This window comes from Micropterus salmoides, unplaced genomic scaffold (assembly GCF_014851395.1).
Source record: "Micropterus salmoides isolate LMB-PRFRI ecotype aquatic unplaced genomic scaffold, ASM1485139v1 Ms_hic_scaffold_3, whole genome shotgun sequence".
NCBI lineage: Eukaryota > Metazoa > Chordata > Actinopteri > Centrarchiformes > Centrarchidae > Micropterus > Micropterus salmoides.
This window is the reverse complement of record NW_024042261.1, coordinates 7515977-7533772: the sequence shown is the minus strand read 5'-3', so window position 1 is coordinate 7533772 and position 17796 is coordinate 7515977. Positions and strand designations below refer to the sequence as shown.

General features: G+C 41.0%; 1 protein-coding gene across 1 annotated transcript; it reads right to left on the bottom strand.

Moving 5' to 3' along the window:
• Positions 1 to 371: 371 nt before the first annotated feature.
• Positions 372 to 17097, bottom strand: LOC119882630 (A disintegrin and metalloproteinase with thrombospondin motifs 8-like). Its single transcript, XM_038692757.1, has 9 exons — positions 16040 to 17097; positions 14012 to 14251; positions 9718 to 9850; positions 9378 to 9545; positions 8247 to 8539; positions 4422 to 4608; positions 4160 to 4332; positions 3096 to 3271; positions 372 to 2966 (listed from the first exon to the last, which is right to left on the bottom strand). The coding sequence occupies exons 1-9, from the start codon at positions 16772 to 16774 to the stop codon at positions 2222 to 2224; spliced, it is 2850 nt and encodes a 949-aa protein (XP_038548685.1). The 5' UTR covers positions 16775 to 17097; the 3' UTR covers positions 372 to 2221.
• Between the last annotated feature and the right edge of the window lie 699 nt (positions 17098 to 17796).

The window sequence follows — 17796 nt, the reverse complement described above, 5'->3', positions numbered from 1 at the left end:
TTCCAACGTGGGAGGATTTTACTGAACATGCTAAGGGGTTTCAGTTTGGAAAACCAGCAATGAAATCTGCCTCACCCTGCTTTTAAAAGCTGCCGGCCCACCTAAAAGAATTTCATTACTCTGGTCTTCGTTGGTGGGTTTCAGTGGCCCACAATGGTCTAAAGGAGTGCTCTGGAAAACATGAGAAACATTCATTTTGAACTTTGGCTCCTCTTGCACTTGGCACAGTTGTTGATATGAACCCACCAGTAATTAGGTTTATCTGCACAACAGAGAAAAGGAAAGGTTTCTTACAATATTCTTCCAACATTTGGAGAAATGTTGGACAAGGTTTCCATTTGGTTGTCAAGCTGCAGTAAAAAATAATCATGTATTGACATAAATGTGTTTATTTGACCATTTTCATAGACAAAAAAATCTCAAAGACAGCAGCATCTGCCATGTTAATTACATGTCCAAGGTAAAAACTTTACAAAAATAAATAGCTTAAAAAGGAAGCTGTTATAATAAAATAATATGGTCCTTCACTGAAGGTATATGGCCTAATGCTCCATCTCTTTTCTTGTATAACATACTGTAAATTAACAACAGGAATGAAGAAATTAAATATACATACAAGAGTCTGAAAACAACTGTGAGTGTTTGCATATGATGCATTAACAAGTAAATGTCTGGAAATTAATAAAATTAATGTTGTTTTTCATATATATGATAGATAGTATGCTTTCCACTTAACTTAGCAATAACACCTCCAAAGAAACATTTGTTGCACTGCAGATTTTGTACCACTGTTTCTCTCAATAATGCACCTGGGAAAAGGCTAAAATTAAACTACAGGACAGAGGGAAATTATCTGTCATGGGTTTTTCTGGTCATAAATGATCAGTCATTATCTAGGCAAATGCATTTTACACTCTGTGTAAACTCAAACTCTTATCAATTTCTATAAATTCTACATGTCTGGTTCGGCATTGAAACAATCTGATCTGATGTAAGCTCTAACTAGCACGAGTACAAAATATTGTCATATTTAGTGTCACTGAATGGTTTCCCCATAGTTCAACAATGCCAGTGACATCTTCATCCCAATCATTTAACACAAATCACATTTGGTATGTGTGTAGAAAGAGAAGCAATCCAACAGGAGCACATTTCCCAGAGGCTTAAAATCCTGATGCATCAATCGTACGTACCTACCTCAATAATAGGTTAATTAATTGCTTGCTCAAAGTTTTAGGGGTTTGAGTTCTGTGGAAGACAGTTGGAGGTATATTTACACTGTGCCGGTGTTTGACAGCAGATTTCATGCCACTGTTCTTGCCCCACTTTAAATGACCACTTATACCAGCCTTAATCTAAAAAGTTACTTTCTGTTGTGGGACTAAAAACCTCTCTTTCTTGAGAAAACACACACAAACACAACACCTTCATCTAGCATCTATACATAGCATCACATGTACATCTTGAGGTAGATTTCCATTGTTTCAAATCTCAATAGTGGTTGTCAAATGTCAACAAAAGATAACAAAACAATATTCCGACAAAAGCCCTTGATGTGACGTGACACAACCATTTGGTGACATGGACAGATTATGAGGCAATGGGCCCCTGGGCACAGACATGTAAAAGCCCCCACCCCCTATCCTACATAGAAGCAAGACCCCCAAACTGAGAGATGCACATAACGACTACAAACAATGTGAAACAGTCGAACCGCATTTTAGATTAGATTAGATTAGATTAGATTTGCAGTTCAAACAGAACTCTCAGAATCTCAGAGTGTCTTTGTAGTTGTTTTGCATATTTGTTGGTCATTTTGTGCCTCTTTGTGGTTGTTTTGTGTCTCTTTGTTGTTGCTTTGTTGTCTCTTTGTGTCTCTATGGTAATTGTGTGTGTCTTTTCAGTTGTTTCTTGTCTCTTTGTGATTGTTTAGCGTGTTTTGTTGTCATTTTGTGTCTCTTTGTGATAATCTTGTGTCTCTTTGTTGTTGCTATGTTGTCACTTTGTTGTAGCTTTGTGTCTTTATGATAATTGTGTGTCACTTTGTAATTGTTTCGTGTCTCTTTATGATTGTTTTGTGTCTTTTTGTGGTCGTTTTGTGTCTCTGCCCCCTGACCCCTTGGGCCCCTGGGTCTGTGCCTGGTGTGCCCATTCAGTAATCCATCCATGGTTGGTGAGTGCGGTCAGACCAAAAAGGGAAAATTCACTGTACTCATGTTCCTCATAAGCACTCTTGGTTGAGACATTCTCCAGAGAGTGGCTCTGGGATTTTATACGGATCGCACTTCTCTGGCTCAACAGTCTTTCCAGTGTAGTCTATGCAGAAGACTCTGCGGCGGCGCTCCCCCTGGCCACAAGTTCGTGAGCAGGTGGACCAAGGTCCCATCTGCCATATGGGGCATGGCAGATCCCCACAAGGCCTGATATCTATGGGCTTCAGGTCTTTGTCGCACATGGTGGAGAGGAAGCCCGCGCTGTCTCTGCATTCAACGTTCCTCCTGGACCATCCTGAACCGCAGCTCTTGGAGCACTCGGACCACTCCCCCAGCATCCAGTCAGGCACGCCGAATGGATGGATCATATGCAAAGATGGTGACGAGCCCTTCTTCTCTTTGGATTTGTTGAAGGTCACATCTCTAGGGATGAAAAAGGTATATTTGACCTTGGGAGGGTTGGCGTCCCCTGCAGTGGCCAGGAGTTGGATGGTGATGGCCTCCTTTAGCTGCATGAAGCTCTGGATCCTCTCAAGTGTGGTTGAGGAGCCACTGTACTTTAACACAGCACCGAGCACGGGAATGTCCTGCTCCACCGTGGATACAGAGAAGTTACCGTTGAGGATGTAACCACCACTCTCTCTCATTATAGCCAGGTAGTTCCCATCATGTTTGATTCCTCTGTGGCTCCGCTGTTTGATATCAATGTTAGTAGCACCAACAGGAATTGTAACAATGTCACTATATCCATAGCTGGAAGAGGAAACAAAGAATGGATTAAGAAATGTCAACACTTTTTTCAATTTTGTTCAAATACTTTTTCCCCGAGATACAATTACATTATAATTTTCACATATTAGAGATCTTTTTTGGAGCACTTACGTTGCTTTGTTGTAGGAGCCTGTGATCTTTCTACAGGTGAGCCCATTTCCTCCACACACTCCACACTTATCCACTCTCTTGTTGGATCCAATTACCTGGTCACAGCCTGCCTTCACGCACTGGCCTTGGACACACACAGATGTGGTGTCAGGGCCACAGGTCGTCCCGTCAATCACCTGCAGGGACACAAGTGGTGTTGTTGATTATTTTATCACAAGTGGGGTTTTTTATTCACATGCATCCTGCAGAATTCTTTTAATGATCACGCCCTTCTTATGAAAAATGTAGCTCAAATTCTAAATTAAGTATTATACAATGTCTTTTGACAAAGGTTTTTTACTCAGGGTCCGCTTATCAGCTTTTGTTCAACCGCATATCACAGCTTTTATCAGTGGTGACATCAGGTCATGGGTTGTATTCCTTTTTTGTCAGACTACTGTTTGCAAGGTAGAGTGGGTTGCTTGATTGGCAGATACATTCCCATTGCCTCCAGTCTGCATGTCTAAGTGTCCTTGGGCAAGATACTGAACCCTAAATTGGTGTATTAATGTTAATTTCTATTTTGATGAGTGGTTGGCACCTAAGACTTTGCCATCAGTGCATAAATGGGTGAATGTGACGTAGTGTAAAGGCGCTTTGAGTGGTCGGAAGATTAGAAAGGCGGTATACAAGTACAGACCATTTCCATGTTTGCAAGGTCAACAAGAATTAAAGTGATAATTATGTTTTAAAAGCATAACAAGTGACTTTATCTGACTCAAGGCTTCTTTACAAAAGCTACTTGGCTATTTGGTTTTACTTCCAGGTGAGTGACCTGTAATTCCCCATCTTCACATTTAGTCAGCAAACTGCCAGATTTCCAATGTGTGAGATTACCTGTTATTAAAACTCTGACACTCGAAGATTATGTGCTTTAGGGCACAATTGTGTTCTTAATAGCCACATATAATAAGAAAGGAAAGCCCCAGATCGAGCGTATATTGGGACATGTTAGCTGTAGTGTGAACGTCACAAGTTGGCAAAATTGCATGTATAAGCTGGGATGCTGAATGCATATACTGTACCTTGGATTCAAACACCTTAAATTCACTACTGCCCCGGGCCCTGCAGAACAGCTTGCATCTGTCTCTGGGAGAAACACCAGCATACTTTGGTATCCACTGTTTCATATTCCCATTGTAGTCAAGGTAGTTAGGGCTGTTGTACTTCTCACACTGTTCCTCTCTAAAACTCTTTCCTAAAGGTAGAAGATGCGTAAGAAAATATTAAATATATTATTTTATATGAATCTACTGGCTGTCTGCAGCTTCAAGTATTGATTCTCACCTTCGTTGTTGTCACAGGGTTGTGTGTTGCAGGACTGATACTGAACTCTCTGTCCCTCACAGTACTTCCCTCCGTTCTGAGGCACAGGGTCAGTGCACTCCCTATAGGAGAACTCCACCCCGCCTCCACATGTTCTGGAGCACTGCTGCCACGGTCCCCATAAGCTCCAGTCACCATCCACAACCACCTGTGGTAAAACACGGCAAGAAAAGAGGGAAAAAAGAGCAGTCAGAGTGGTTGGTTAGCGCTTGGTGCCAAAGGCAATCTCAGCTGTGTAGCCTAAACCACAGTCTGGGCTTCTGGGTTTGAGGCCGCACAGTGTGTTGGCGTGCCGTGACTCCAGGCTAAATCTGTGTTGAAGTTCGGCACGCGTCTGCTGTCTGCCTCTACCCACATTCCTGCCACATGTGTCACTCACCACTAGTGAAACCTGCCATGCTGCAGCTTTGTAAGGCAAAATTGAAAGTGTGTGTGTGTGTGTGTGTGTGTGTGTGTGTGTGTGTGTGTGTGTGTGTGTGTGTGTTTGCTAGTGTGGGTGTCCTTTCCAGAAGTTTTATGAGTTTGGACCAGCTAACATCTCAACTGCCAGCACGTCTGGGTTCACAAACAGATGTGTTCTCATAACACAAGGAGAAGATATCAAGGCAACCAAGCTGAAATGAAACACTGAGCTGTATAAATGTTCTTTAAGGAAATATAAAAAGACATCACGAAGCAGCTGGATTAAAACTCACCAAATTCCAACAATTTTGTAATCTGTACTTTTAGCCTGTACTTTTCATTCATGTATTCCTACTTAAAGCTGCACACAACTGTGTGTCATATCTCCAAAAACTGAGATGCTGTATTGATGACTTTTTCCTAAAACGGCAGATTTCCAATAGAAATCTTGTATTGGGTTGATGATTTTTTTTTTTTTTAAAGTTTGAGTCTAACGCATCTTATGGGAGCTGTTCTGGAGCTTTCATTTGTGTCATCTTCAACTGGGTTTTCCCACTTGTCATTGAATTCTAGATGTTTTTCTAATCATCTTTAAGGACTTCTGAGACATGTCGGCTTAAAAGTTGAACGTCAAAGCATATTCTTGACAACAGTCCATGGTGCATATAGGAGCTGTTCTGGGCCTTTCTATCAAATCACACAATCATCTTCACGACTAAGAATGAGCTTTGATACTGAAAATTTTGTGATATTTTTGATCAAGAAGAAAATGTTTCAGGCAAGTCAGCACATATCCAATGGATAGGTGTAAAGTTAATAACATTTCACAACTCTCCGGCATACAATAATCACATACACATCATCTCAATATCCGTATCAAAAAACGTGTGAAATTTAAAAAAACAACGGAAATCTGCTGAGGGATATTGTTTCAAAGTTGCTGACTTGTGAGTTTTATGAGTGCAAACTTGATTACTCTATTTGTGAGTCAATGACAAAAGCATTTCAAAGGAAGTGACTCACTGAAACCGACGGGCAGTTCTCCGCACCAAGCAAGTGCAATCAAAGAAACACTGTCAGCATGCAACATGCAATGAGGAGTGAATTAGGAAAGAGTACCCAGTTCCCTAATGTCAAGGTTGATGAGTTCAGCATTTTACAAAATTGACAGCCAGCTTTCAAGTGCAGCTTTACTATTGTTTTGTGTATAATCTTTTGTCTTAAAACTGCATTAATTATGTTGTTTGTTTATTTTTGTCAACTTCGCCATATCACATTATGGATGTGTAATGTTGGAATGGCTAATGGATTAGCACAGAGATGCCTATCAAGCAGATAAGAAGCAGCATTATTTTGGAAATTCACTCTCCTTTTAGTTCTGTTTTGTTTTTCATCTACTCCTAAAAAAATGACTTTTTAATATTTAATTTAGCTGTTAAATGTTTACCATTTAGTCATTACCTTTGTATGTGCTGGGCAGGTAGTGTACAGTGGGGTTATCAGAGCTTTTTCACTGAAAACAGCTGCCTGCAGCTTCTGGAAATGAGGTTGATGAGATCCGTGACAGTGAATTAAAACAAAAAGTTGCAGGCCATAAAACCAAAACAATGAGCTGAAAGACACTAAAATGCTAGGTAGGCTAGTTTTATCTAATTGGGGCTAATTTATCACTACAACTTTTCCACTTAGTCATTCAACCCACTCTTTTTATAAAAAATAGTGATTAGTGCAGCATTAAAGGTTCAGTGTGTAATATTTAGGGAGATCTATTGACAGAAATGCACTATAATATCCATAACTGTGTTTTCAGCGGTGTATAAAAATCTTACATAATTAACTGTTTTGTTTTTATTACATTAGAATACACAAGGTCCTCTTACATGGAAGTCGCCATGTTTCTACAGTTGCCCAAACAGACTCTGCTCTACAGAGCATGTTTCGTTACTATGTTAAATATGTATGAAGAAGAAGAAGTAACGTCAATAGTAGTAGTAGCTGAATGGTGTATTAGAAGTAAGAAGAAAAGTGAAATTTGGACAAATGGAGGCCCACATGTATTATTTAACACATGAGGGTAACACACCTTATACGCTTTAATCTTGAGAAGCTGTAGAGCTGTAGTCTCTAAATTTCTAGCTAAACTGAGGCTTTTTGAAGACCCTTTTCTCTCTCTCTCTCTCTCGTCCGTCATTCACCGGTCTTGTGCAGAGTTTAGCATGCATGCCGTGCTGCCGACAGCTGCATGCACGTTGCGGTTCCTCGTTGGTCTATTTTAAGTAGCCGGCTATTTAAAAATGATAAAATATTCTTTGTGTGGTTCATCAACTGTGATAAATTATCCGAAAGTCCTGCGATGTGCGGACAACTCGGCACAACACCAGTGAAGCTGGAGCTCCCTCTTCAGCAAGCATCTTCTGCCACTACACACATTCACGCTACGCTTACACATGTGCACTGACGACCCAGGGTTAGGGTTACAATTTTGGGTTTATTTACGCACTTTAAAAACATTTATTGAAAGTTTTTATTCTTTTTACATGTTTATTTACAGCATTAAATGTTGAAGTGTGTATTGAAATAGGCTTTATATTAATTTATTGGAAGAAAAATGGTAGTTCTGTGTAAATGGCATGATCCTTGTTTCACTGTTTCAACTGTAAGACTGACAGTCGAATCAGGCTCCGCCCATCGAAGCATCAACTCTTCGACTATTTGGGATCAGCCCTACATATTGCATATGCATATTTTGCAAACATGTAATTTGTTATATGGTTGGTTTACTGTTCATGTAGAGTGAACTAGATGTCTGTGTGTTGTTTATATGCTCTGATAATCCACCACATCTTTATAGTAGCATCCATGTTGATTCCACATTCAGACTTAAGAGCACATGAACACACACTGAAGTCAGAAGAACGATTTCACAACTCAGGAAATGGGACAATCTGAGGAACATGTGAATGCACCATGAGTCACTGGTTGCAATTCGCAACCCTCACCACTAGATGCCACTAAAACCTACACACTGAACCCTTAAAGCAAGACTATGTAACTTTTACTTAAAGGTGGCCACTATATGCACAATTGGCAATTACAGGGCAATTCTAAAGCTAATAGGCAACATAGCTTAACACTAGCAGAAGAGGAGAAGAGTTACAAAGTCAGAAAACTTAGTAGGCCTACTGTTAATTACACAGCTAAGTTTGCTAACATTAGCCACTAAGAAAGTAGTGGCAAAAACCCCCAGTGTATTGAAATGAAGGTGTGTTTTGTGTGTGTGTATTGCTAATAGAACAACAAGGTATTAATTCTTTAAAAGTTATATAGTCTCGCTTGACACAAATGACACCTACCACTACTTTTCCGATAAGGAAGAGGTCTTACCAGCGGCTGCTTCACCTCCTGGGTCGACATGCACGCTCCGTGGAGGCAGGTCCCGTTGAGGCTACAGGGGGTGCCGTCAGCCCAGGGCAAGCTACCGTTCTTGGTGGAGCACTGTGGCGTACCGTCCTCTTGACACCACAGCTGGCTGCAAATATCACTGTCTGAGGTGTTGGGGCAGTGGACAAACTCCTCTCCAAAAATCTGCTGGCACTGTTGGTCCAGGCTGTACTTGGTGCCTGGCAGCTCTCTTGGTAACGGTATGGTACTTTCTGGGACATCCAGCAGGCAGTCCCCTGTGGTTACAATACAAAGCAACACTGTATGAGACTGATTATATTGTGGTTTATGGATATTAAGGACCTTGCTGCACTGTGACAATTGTAAATGTGTTGCTCGTTGTGTGTGGCATGACAACAGTGGGAAAATATTCAGGGCAAGTAGTGTCCTGACTATAAAAATGAATAATTTAAATTTAACTAATGCAGTGCACTTTTATAGGCAGCCTAGTGCTCAGAATCTGGACATTTGACAGCTATTCTAAATCTGAATTTATTCATGATTCCTCTAATGATTCTTTATTACATTCAATAAGCTTTTTGTGTCGAGTTGTCAATGACGTTTGCAATGCGGAATGAACATTCTCAGCCACATGAGTTTTCTTTGGAGCCATTTTCCAACTGATAAAGAACATATTTTGCTGACACCAGCTGTTGCTTTTGGCTGAGGAGGTGAGGAGCAGGAAGAAGTCCATTTTATGACTCAGTGGAAAAGAAGGTTCACTGATAGGTCTAGTATGGATACAAACAGTACATGATGCACAACATGAGATGGTGAGGTGGAGGGGAGTCAAAGAGAGAGGGAGGGAGGATGTGGAAAGAGAAGATGTGAAAATCTAGGGTAAGATAAACTATACCCACAACCCATAATTTGTGGGGAGCAACATGTTTAAGCAGGAAAGCCATCGTTAGAGTGTGAGACAATAACAGTATGTTTAATTCATCTCTGAATCAGCCTTAATAACAGATCCACAGTGTTGTGGCAGACATCCACATTGGCAGACATGGCTGCTCAGTTTCTGATTCAGTGTGTAATTTTTAACACGTTGGGGCGACAACCTGAAATATTTCCTACCATGTCCATTGTCAAAGAACTCTGTGATGTAGAGAGCGCTGCAGGGAGACCAAGGCGCAGTCTTGTTGAGACTGACAAAGAGAGGAGCCATCAGGTAATGTCCTCCCAGATCTCCAAACAGCCTCTCACAGGTCTTGGAGTCGTCATGAGGCATACTCAACACGTGACCTGCAGTGGGAAAGGATGCAATGTAACGATGTGACATACGGGTGCACCGATGCATGCAAAGTGTGGTTCTGAATGACTGAAAAAGACTTTAAAGCTTCACATAACAGAACTTGTTTTTCATAAATCCTACACCCACACCAGCCCACCCATATGACAATAAATGTGAGCTAACCGAGCTCATGTGCAGCTGTGAAGGCAGCTTGCAGGCCGTTGTCCTCGATGACGGAGCAGCTTCTCTTGGGATCGCACATCGTCCCAACATCGGCCACACCCAACGTGTCGCAGCTCTTCTGTCCACAGATATCCTGCAGCATAAACAAACACAGAAAACACTGAAACTGGAGCACCAAGGGCATGATGATGAGGTGAAATTTGAAAAGATACCAATGTTGAGATTTCTTTATTAAAGATTTAAAAAGCAGATATTATATGTGACCTTCTTCATTCCAGAAAATTCCTAAAATGTTGAGCATTTGTGTTTACCCAAACAGTATTAGGTATTATATTTTATTCAGGTTAACAAGCCTTTAATACAGAGTGACGTCGTGTTCAAAAAGTGGGGAATTGTATGCCGCTCATGTTCTACTGGAATTTGCTAATTCTGGTATATCACCGCTGAGAATGATAAGCCACTGCTGTGGGAGACTTTTAAATGACTTTTCACTCTTCCACAGGCAGAGACTACTTTTTACAATCATGTGCTGGTAGTGTGCCACTCTTGTTTTAGTTTTATATGTCAATTACTAGCAGTATGCCTTTTTCACTAGGTGTATGTTGCTGCTGTTCGACCAGCATATGGCACATGAAAGAGGTAGGTCACTGTTGCTTCACTAGCAGCCAGCACTCCCCACAGGCTTAATATTATTGGTATGCTGTAGGATATAGTTTGACCAACCAACACTAACTATGAGACAGTAGACTACAGATCAAAATGTAATTTTTATTTTTTATCTATTTAATTTAAGAAATTGTTGATGTAGCCTATGTACAAACTATATGTATTAGGCATATCATTACCAGCAGCAACATATGCTGGTAAGAATCATTACGTGCAAGTAGAGGGGTGGTATGTACCGTTCAAATGGCAGCAACATGAGTAACATACCATTCTATTGTATTTTAAGTGCCATAACCCAGTACAACTACAGCGGCATACCAAAAACCAACAGCATCATATCACTCAAAATCGAAATATGCCAGTGTAGGAGTAAAGCTGCATACCATGAGCCACTTTGGTTGTTGTTGCTGCCAAACAGTTTCAGTGTCATGGAACACTAAAACTGTCCAGAGAAACCAAGAAACTGCATACTTGTATTAGATCCAATTCAACTATTTCATTCAAATCAGTTCAGGGTAAGGTCTTGTCATGGACAATGCGTGTAATTAATTTGTAAAACCAAAACAGGCAACATACTTTTTAATACCCTATGCTTAATACAATCAATATTGGCTTGATACATTGTTATAAAAATGGATACGATTTATTTCCATTGAAATGTACAGACCAATTGCTTAGACACAGCCTGCAAAGTGGATTATTAGAGTAAAAGACATTGTTCGGTCAAATAGTAAATATAGTAAGTGCATGGGCAGCTCTAAGTGACTGTTATATTAATCATGTAGGATGGCGAACCTTGACTGGTTATTTATGTCCAGTTGTTTTTTTGCCATTTTTAAAGAAGCAAATCAAAAACATGTTGCTCAGTGTTTCCGTCATAAAACAAAGCAAATAAATATCCTCAGCATGCAGCTATCCAGAGCTGTGATCTGGGAAAATGAACAGTGTGGTGTATCAGAAATCTTTCCCTGCTTGAGAATACGCCTGGCTGTGTAGGATGTAGATGATTCCATGGCCTCGCCTCAGTCCCCAAAAAACCACAAGGCAGAACCCTCTGTGATTCAAAACACATCTGGACTTGGAGCTGCCATTTAAACACAGCTCAGCATGTGTTTGTACACCTTGTTCCACAATAGCATCTGTCACTCATGTATGCAGACATGCAGACACAAACCACAATCTATGGAGTCAAAGCACAAGCCACAGTATTGAATTTGCAGATAGTGCAGACTGATGTGCAAGCATCCCCATACAGTATAATCATGAGAAAAAGAGTGTGAGTTTTGAATTTCACAACAGCCAGTAGTAGCAGCAGCCTTCTCTTATGACTGTGGGACACATGGCATACATATTCAACCCCGCCCGGGCCACACACTCAAGCCCTGACCATTTAAAGTGTCTTAATCATGTCAGGGCTGATTTGTGGCCACACTAAAGTTAGCTCATCCACGAGGAGCCTTCCGTCCTCTACATTTCAAAGCATATCTCCGCAGAAATGGAAAAACAAACAAACCGGGTTTGGATGAATGATGGAGAGCTACTTCAACAAATCCAACACAACACCGCAAAAGCTCATATGTGCTATTCATCATTTCTCTCATCCAGGGTCAGACTTATGTGCTAATGCCATTCAGTAGTTGGATAAATGCCAAGCCTGTCATCAAATCAAGTTGCAACCAGGGCACTTAGCTATAAAAATTTAATAATAGAGATGTTACTCACCTAATGTATTGTCTGCTAACACCTTGTCAACATGCACATACCAGATGGAAAAAGGCAGCCAAATACAGCAGAACAAGTCAATCTCAAGTTAAACCCTGAGGACTTGTGAACTTATTTCCTGTCGAAGCATTCATAAAGCACAGGTTGTTTGCTCTCCGTTCATGTTCCCCCTGCTTGGAAAAGATTACAACTATTCCATCTCAAAAATCCCTTTTCAGCCAAAGCAAGGGGTTCTTTTTAAACTGGGACCCTCCGCTCCGCACACAACTGGCCTAAATGCACCTGTGTTACTGTAAGACACTTGGGTTTCAAGTAATTGCTTTGTGGTTGAGTCTGCTGCCCCTGAAACCACATTATGTACCGCAGCTGGCCTGGGACTGAATTCCACCAGGGCTAAATTTGTGACTCATCCTCGCTGGGTTACTGCCTTCTGAATGAAGAACGAAATATACACACTGTAAAGCACTCAACATTATTTGAGTGCACCAAACAGTACAAACCATGCTCTCAAGAAAGGCACGACTATCATAATCTATCATGATCTGTGTGTATTTTAAAACCACTGTGAGTCGGGAAGCCTGATGCAACAGTATTTATGTTTTTATTTATTTGTATTATTTATAAATGTTTGTGCTAAAAGCAGCATTTATCTTGGATTTAGTTTTTTGCCACTTGAGGGGAGAATTCCAGAACAAGCTGAAAATTACACATGGTTAGTTGCGTGCCTTATAAAGTTGTTATGGCTAATGTGTTAGCCAGATGAAATTGACTGTTTACACATTCAGCAGACACTGATAAACATTTATTTGGAATCATGTGTATGGCCCCCTGAAGAATGCAAGAGTCTAATGTTCACTCTCCTTTTAGTTTTATTTTAGTTTCCACCAACTCCCAAGGGAAATATTAGGCTCTTTAGCTGATAAATGCTCCAGTACGTTCACCAGCTAGTTGCTGCTGTTGTGCTGGCAACGTAGTGTACAATCGTTTTATCAGAGAGATTTTTCACTGACAACTGCTTCCTGCTGCTGCTGCTGCTGGAAATTAGATTAAAAAGGTGAGTTGCAGGTCAGAAAATCAAAACAATGAGCCGAAAGTGGTAAAACACCTTGTAGTGCTAAGGGGAACTGCAGAATCGGGTAATAATTCTCAGTGGGTTCATCATTGTGACACTGTCACATTAAACAGAAGCATTTGACCCATTATTTATATAAACATATTCATTAGTGGAGCTTTAAATTCTTGTTTCATGGCCAAATATTGTAAACATTCAGCATTTCCTGTAGCTGAACCCTTCAAATGAAACCCATGCAACTATAGCTTCTTTTAACATGAAACTTGGTGTTCCACAAGGATCAATTCTTGGGCCACTGCTGTTTTAAATTAACATAAATAATTTGATGTAAAAAGAATTTCTTAGCTCAAGGTCCACTTAGTAGCTTTTTCTGGAGATTTCAACCACTTCTCACAGCCATCCTAAGTGGATGAAGTTTGCTCAGTTGTCATGCAATTGGCTCAAATGGTCTCCAGTGTCAGAAGAGTCTTGATTGTTTTCCAACCACTGACTCCTGGTCAATGACATTTGACCCCTTCTTGGTCAATGCTGAGAAACATTTTGGCCTGGTGTTCACAGACAGCTAAGGTTGTCTGTTTCCAGTGTTCATTTAATCTCGCGTCCAGGGTCCTTGTTGTTTAAACTGATATAATGTATTTAGCAACTGAGCAAACTCCATTCGGTAAAGATGACTGAGTCACAGGTGAAAGCTCAGGAAAGACACTGGTAGGTGGACCTTGAGTTAAGATATTGAAATGTTTAAAACATTATATGCAGATGATGGTATGTTTTACTGGAGACAGCCATTCTGCAGCTGTGTAAAGATGCTAAACCAGGTATATACTCTGCCCTCACCTCTCTGGTGAAGAGCATGGCAGTGTCATAGTGCTCTGGATGCCTTTGGCTTGGAGGGTTGAAGAGCTGCTGCCACGAGCAGAAGTTCCTCAGAGCCACACCTCCATTGCTGGAGACCTCCGGGCCGACCTCGTCGTCCTCCACCACCAACATCTTAACCAGCACCATGTTAACTGAGTTCTTTATGCTGGGGTGCTTGTAAAGCTGGGCGGCCATCGACATCAGGGTCAGAATGTAGTGCTGTGGAGGAGGAGAGACAGGACACAACATTTACAAATGTTCACAAAATTTCCATGAACATTAACTTCCTTGTTCTTGACATTTAAAGAGCTTGGACAGCTCAAAGACATAGTGAAGGTGGATAAAAGAGAGCAGGGTTAAAGCCAACTTGGTGAATTTCATCCTGCGCAGGTACCCATTATTGCACGACAATATGTTTGTGTTTCTGCCAGCACAGGCTAGATATTGGATTTTTTGATATTTAGTGATATTTGAGAGTTACAAAACCTGATAACACTTTATGAAGGGATATTAGTTTTTTTTAACAAACCTGCATAACATAAAGAAACATTTTTGATTTTAAAGAGCCCTTAAAATATGCTTTTAAAGAAATATGAACAAGAAATGTACAGAGCTGTACATTCTTTGATTTTGAAATAACAAATTAAATTGAGATATGAACATTGTTCCATTTATAATTTATAATGTATTTTTGTAATTTTAATGTACAATTTATGATTTTCAATCATCCTGAGACATTTCTGGGTTTCCTAAAATGGTAATTTAACTTAGAAAATGACATTATTGGTTTTTAAAAGCATGCTGTTTAATAATATTTGGGGCGCTGAAACTGCATATCTGTGTTGCTATCTACAACATTTGCTCCTTGCTGTAGAGCAATAGTTCTCCCTGCTGACAAGTTGGCCAGGAATCTCCTCCTGGCCCATTGAGCTGCCTGCTGCCTTTAAAGGTGATGAGAGGAGCAGATGTGATTGTTCATTATGGAAGTCTGACACCAGCTGTATCGCTCCCGCTAATAATGTACATTATTGATACACTTCACCAGGACTGCATATGAGCTTTAAAGTTGCAGTATCTGTTGAACATACTCACATGTATTTGCACCTTAACTTTCAGGAACATAGAAGCATTATTTTATGCTCCACTGTCTTCTTGAGTGATGAATTCCTTGAAGAAAAACCCTCATTTGGCTTTATTAACAGTAAACAGCTGCTTCCAAATAGCTTTTGTTCACTATCCATGATTGTGTCATGGTAGGTAGGGATGGGCAGGGTTTTCCACAGCGCTGTCATGGTTGTATTTTAGTGGAGAGCTGGTAAATCTCTATGAATGTGAGGGGTTGTGCCAGGATGTGTATTGTAAAGTCTTCCATCAGCCTTCATGAAATCACTTTTTCTAGAGTGGGATGAGGTTTTTCCACATGTGCTGTACACACACCCACAGAGCCACCAAATCACTAAAACTGCCCCGTTTACAGTAATACATGCAATTTTAAATTAATCTGAATTATAATGAAAAGCCAAATATAAGCCCAGTTTATCAGTTTAACCCTCTTCCACTTGATTCTGGTGCCTGGATGCCTTCACTTACTCTTGGGATAATGACCACTGACAACACTCAGTAAAGACAGGAGAGAACAGATATTGTAAGCCTTGTGAATCTTCCCTGGATGATGCTGAGGCGCTGCTGCCAAATCGTGACCAAGTCATGAGGAATGTGGTTCAGCATTGCTTGCATTTCTGTTGCCTGACCTTATTCTCAGCCTGTGGAAAACAGGGAGCTCCTTCATTGCCAAAACATGTTTTATGAAGCAGTACAGAAAAACAAATCCCTGCCACTATATTTCTAGGTGAACCCTTGCAAACAACAAGATGGGAAAATAAAGGAAAAAAACATGACGTCTTCAGCGTCTTTGTTTGTTTATGGTACAGTATAAGTTAAACTAAGATTTTTTTTAGGTTCCTACCAACAGTGTGTGCAGGAAAGAATGAGTTCATTGTGTCTGACCTTTATTTCGTCTCCATAGAAGTGGGTCATTGTTGAGTCTGCTACCACCAGGGTCTCTATGAACCGTGGCGCGGAAACAAAGCGTCTACGGCGAGGTTCCCTCTGTGCGTCACTGTCGCCGTGCGTAAAACTTTCCCCATTGTGCTTCTCCGCTCGGCTCTCCGCCGCCGCGTGATCAAACAGGAGGGGAACACCGTGGCTTTTGGTGAATGTCCTTCTCTTGATGACATGCAGCTGCTCTGCAGAGGCCGGCCCCAGGCCGTCGCGAAGCTTGGGCTCAATTGAATACTCTTTCCCCTCTGTGATGAAGGAGCCAAATATACCGTAGCACAAACTGACAGATACAACCGAGTTTTGGTCGTGATCTACGTTCCCCGAGTAAAAACAGCTCCTAAGCTGTCCTTCACTCTCCTCCGTCTGGTTCATAAAATTCTGGAGATCCGCGGCAGGTTGGACACCTGAAGCGCTGCGTAAAGCGCCAACATCTCTGGCTTTGATGCGCTGTATTTTGAAGGAAGGCGCGATAAAGCTGGTATCTGGAATAAGATTCAGAGTCAAGTCCTTGCCAAATGCACTCAGGATAAATCTCGGCTGTTCCTCGCTTCTTTTCCAAAAGCGACCGCTTATTCTTCCATTTATCCGAACAGGTACAATATCCTCTGATTCAAACGGAGTGGAAAGTGCCGCGTTCATGACGCACAGGAGTAAAACGATCGAACACATAGTGGAACACATCTTATGCAATGGAAATTGCACTCAAGAGTTGTAAAAATGAAAAAAAAAAAAAAAAAGATTAAAAAAGAAACATGTATTGCAATGTATGTCCTTTATCTCTGGTAAGTGGTGAGTGTTCTTTAGTCGAAGGAGTAGCTCCTCAATTCAGAGATCTTTTCAAATTAAAAGTGATTTTCCAGTGCTGTAAAGGCAGTCTTGGTCAAAGTATGTCTGGTATTTAATTTCAGTCTATGTGAGTTGCCGTTTCTAATTACCTAACCAAGCTAAGTCTTGCTGTACCACTCACCAGCACCGCTGCAGTCTGGACACATCGCGGGTATTTATACTTTCTGCTCTTCTCTGGACATGAGGGGGTTTATTTTTGATATCCTCAGTTGCTGGAAATTCTCCTCCCACTCGCACTTCATGAGATACTCGCGGATAAAACGGATCCAATGAGAATAGGTCGACACTCCCCCCTTCTGAAATAGCTTGACACCGCGCTCCTATTATTAACCCAGCGTGCTATATGGCAGCGGCAGGACATTTATACTACGCATAGCTTTAAGTCCGCTACTTGAGTTATTTGGGAGCAGTGTGTGAGTGGCAGGCCCCCACAAAGCCCAGAAACCCCCCAAGGCCGATCTGCTTTATCCCCGCACAAAAGACCACCGCTGGACAGAGAAAGGCACTGTGTGTGCTTGGATCCGACCGCCACCTGGAACACTGAGAAATGTATAACTAAATAAGAGCTATAGAAATAATAATTAAAGTGTATTTAATGAAGTCATAATGACTCAAATAAACGTATATTTTTTTAAATCCAAAATGTGAAAACAAAGAACTGCAGATCTGATTTTTCTTTATTTTTTTATGAACATTTCTTTAGCTGTGATATGGCGCCAGCCCCCCTGCAATCCCGCAAGGATAAGCGGTTATAGATAATGGATAGACTGATGGAAAAAATATTTCTTTCCAGCACCATAAAGGCTTCTTATAGAGAAGCATTCTCTTCATGATGCCAGAGAGCCTTTCCAAAAGGC

Bases quoted from the DNA above. Each gene is read 5' to 3' on its own strand.
- LOC119882630 (XM_038692757.1), bottom strand. From the start codon at position 16,774: ATGTGTTCCACTATGTGTTCGATCGTTTTACTCCTGTGCGTCATGAAC. The intron at 14,252-16,039 runs GTCAGACACAAT...CCTCCTCCACAG, and splicing joins TCTATGGAGACGAAATAAAG to CACTACATTCTGACCCTGAT. The intron at 8,540-9,377 runs GTAGGAAATATT...TTGTAACCACAG, and splicing joins GTTCTTTGACAATGGACATG to GGGACTGCCTGCTGGATGTC.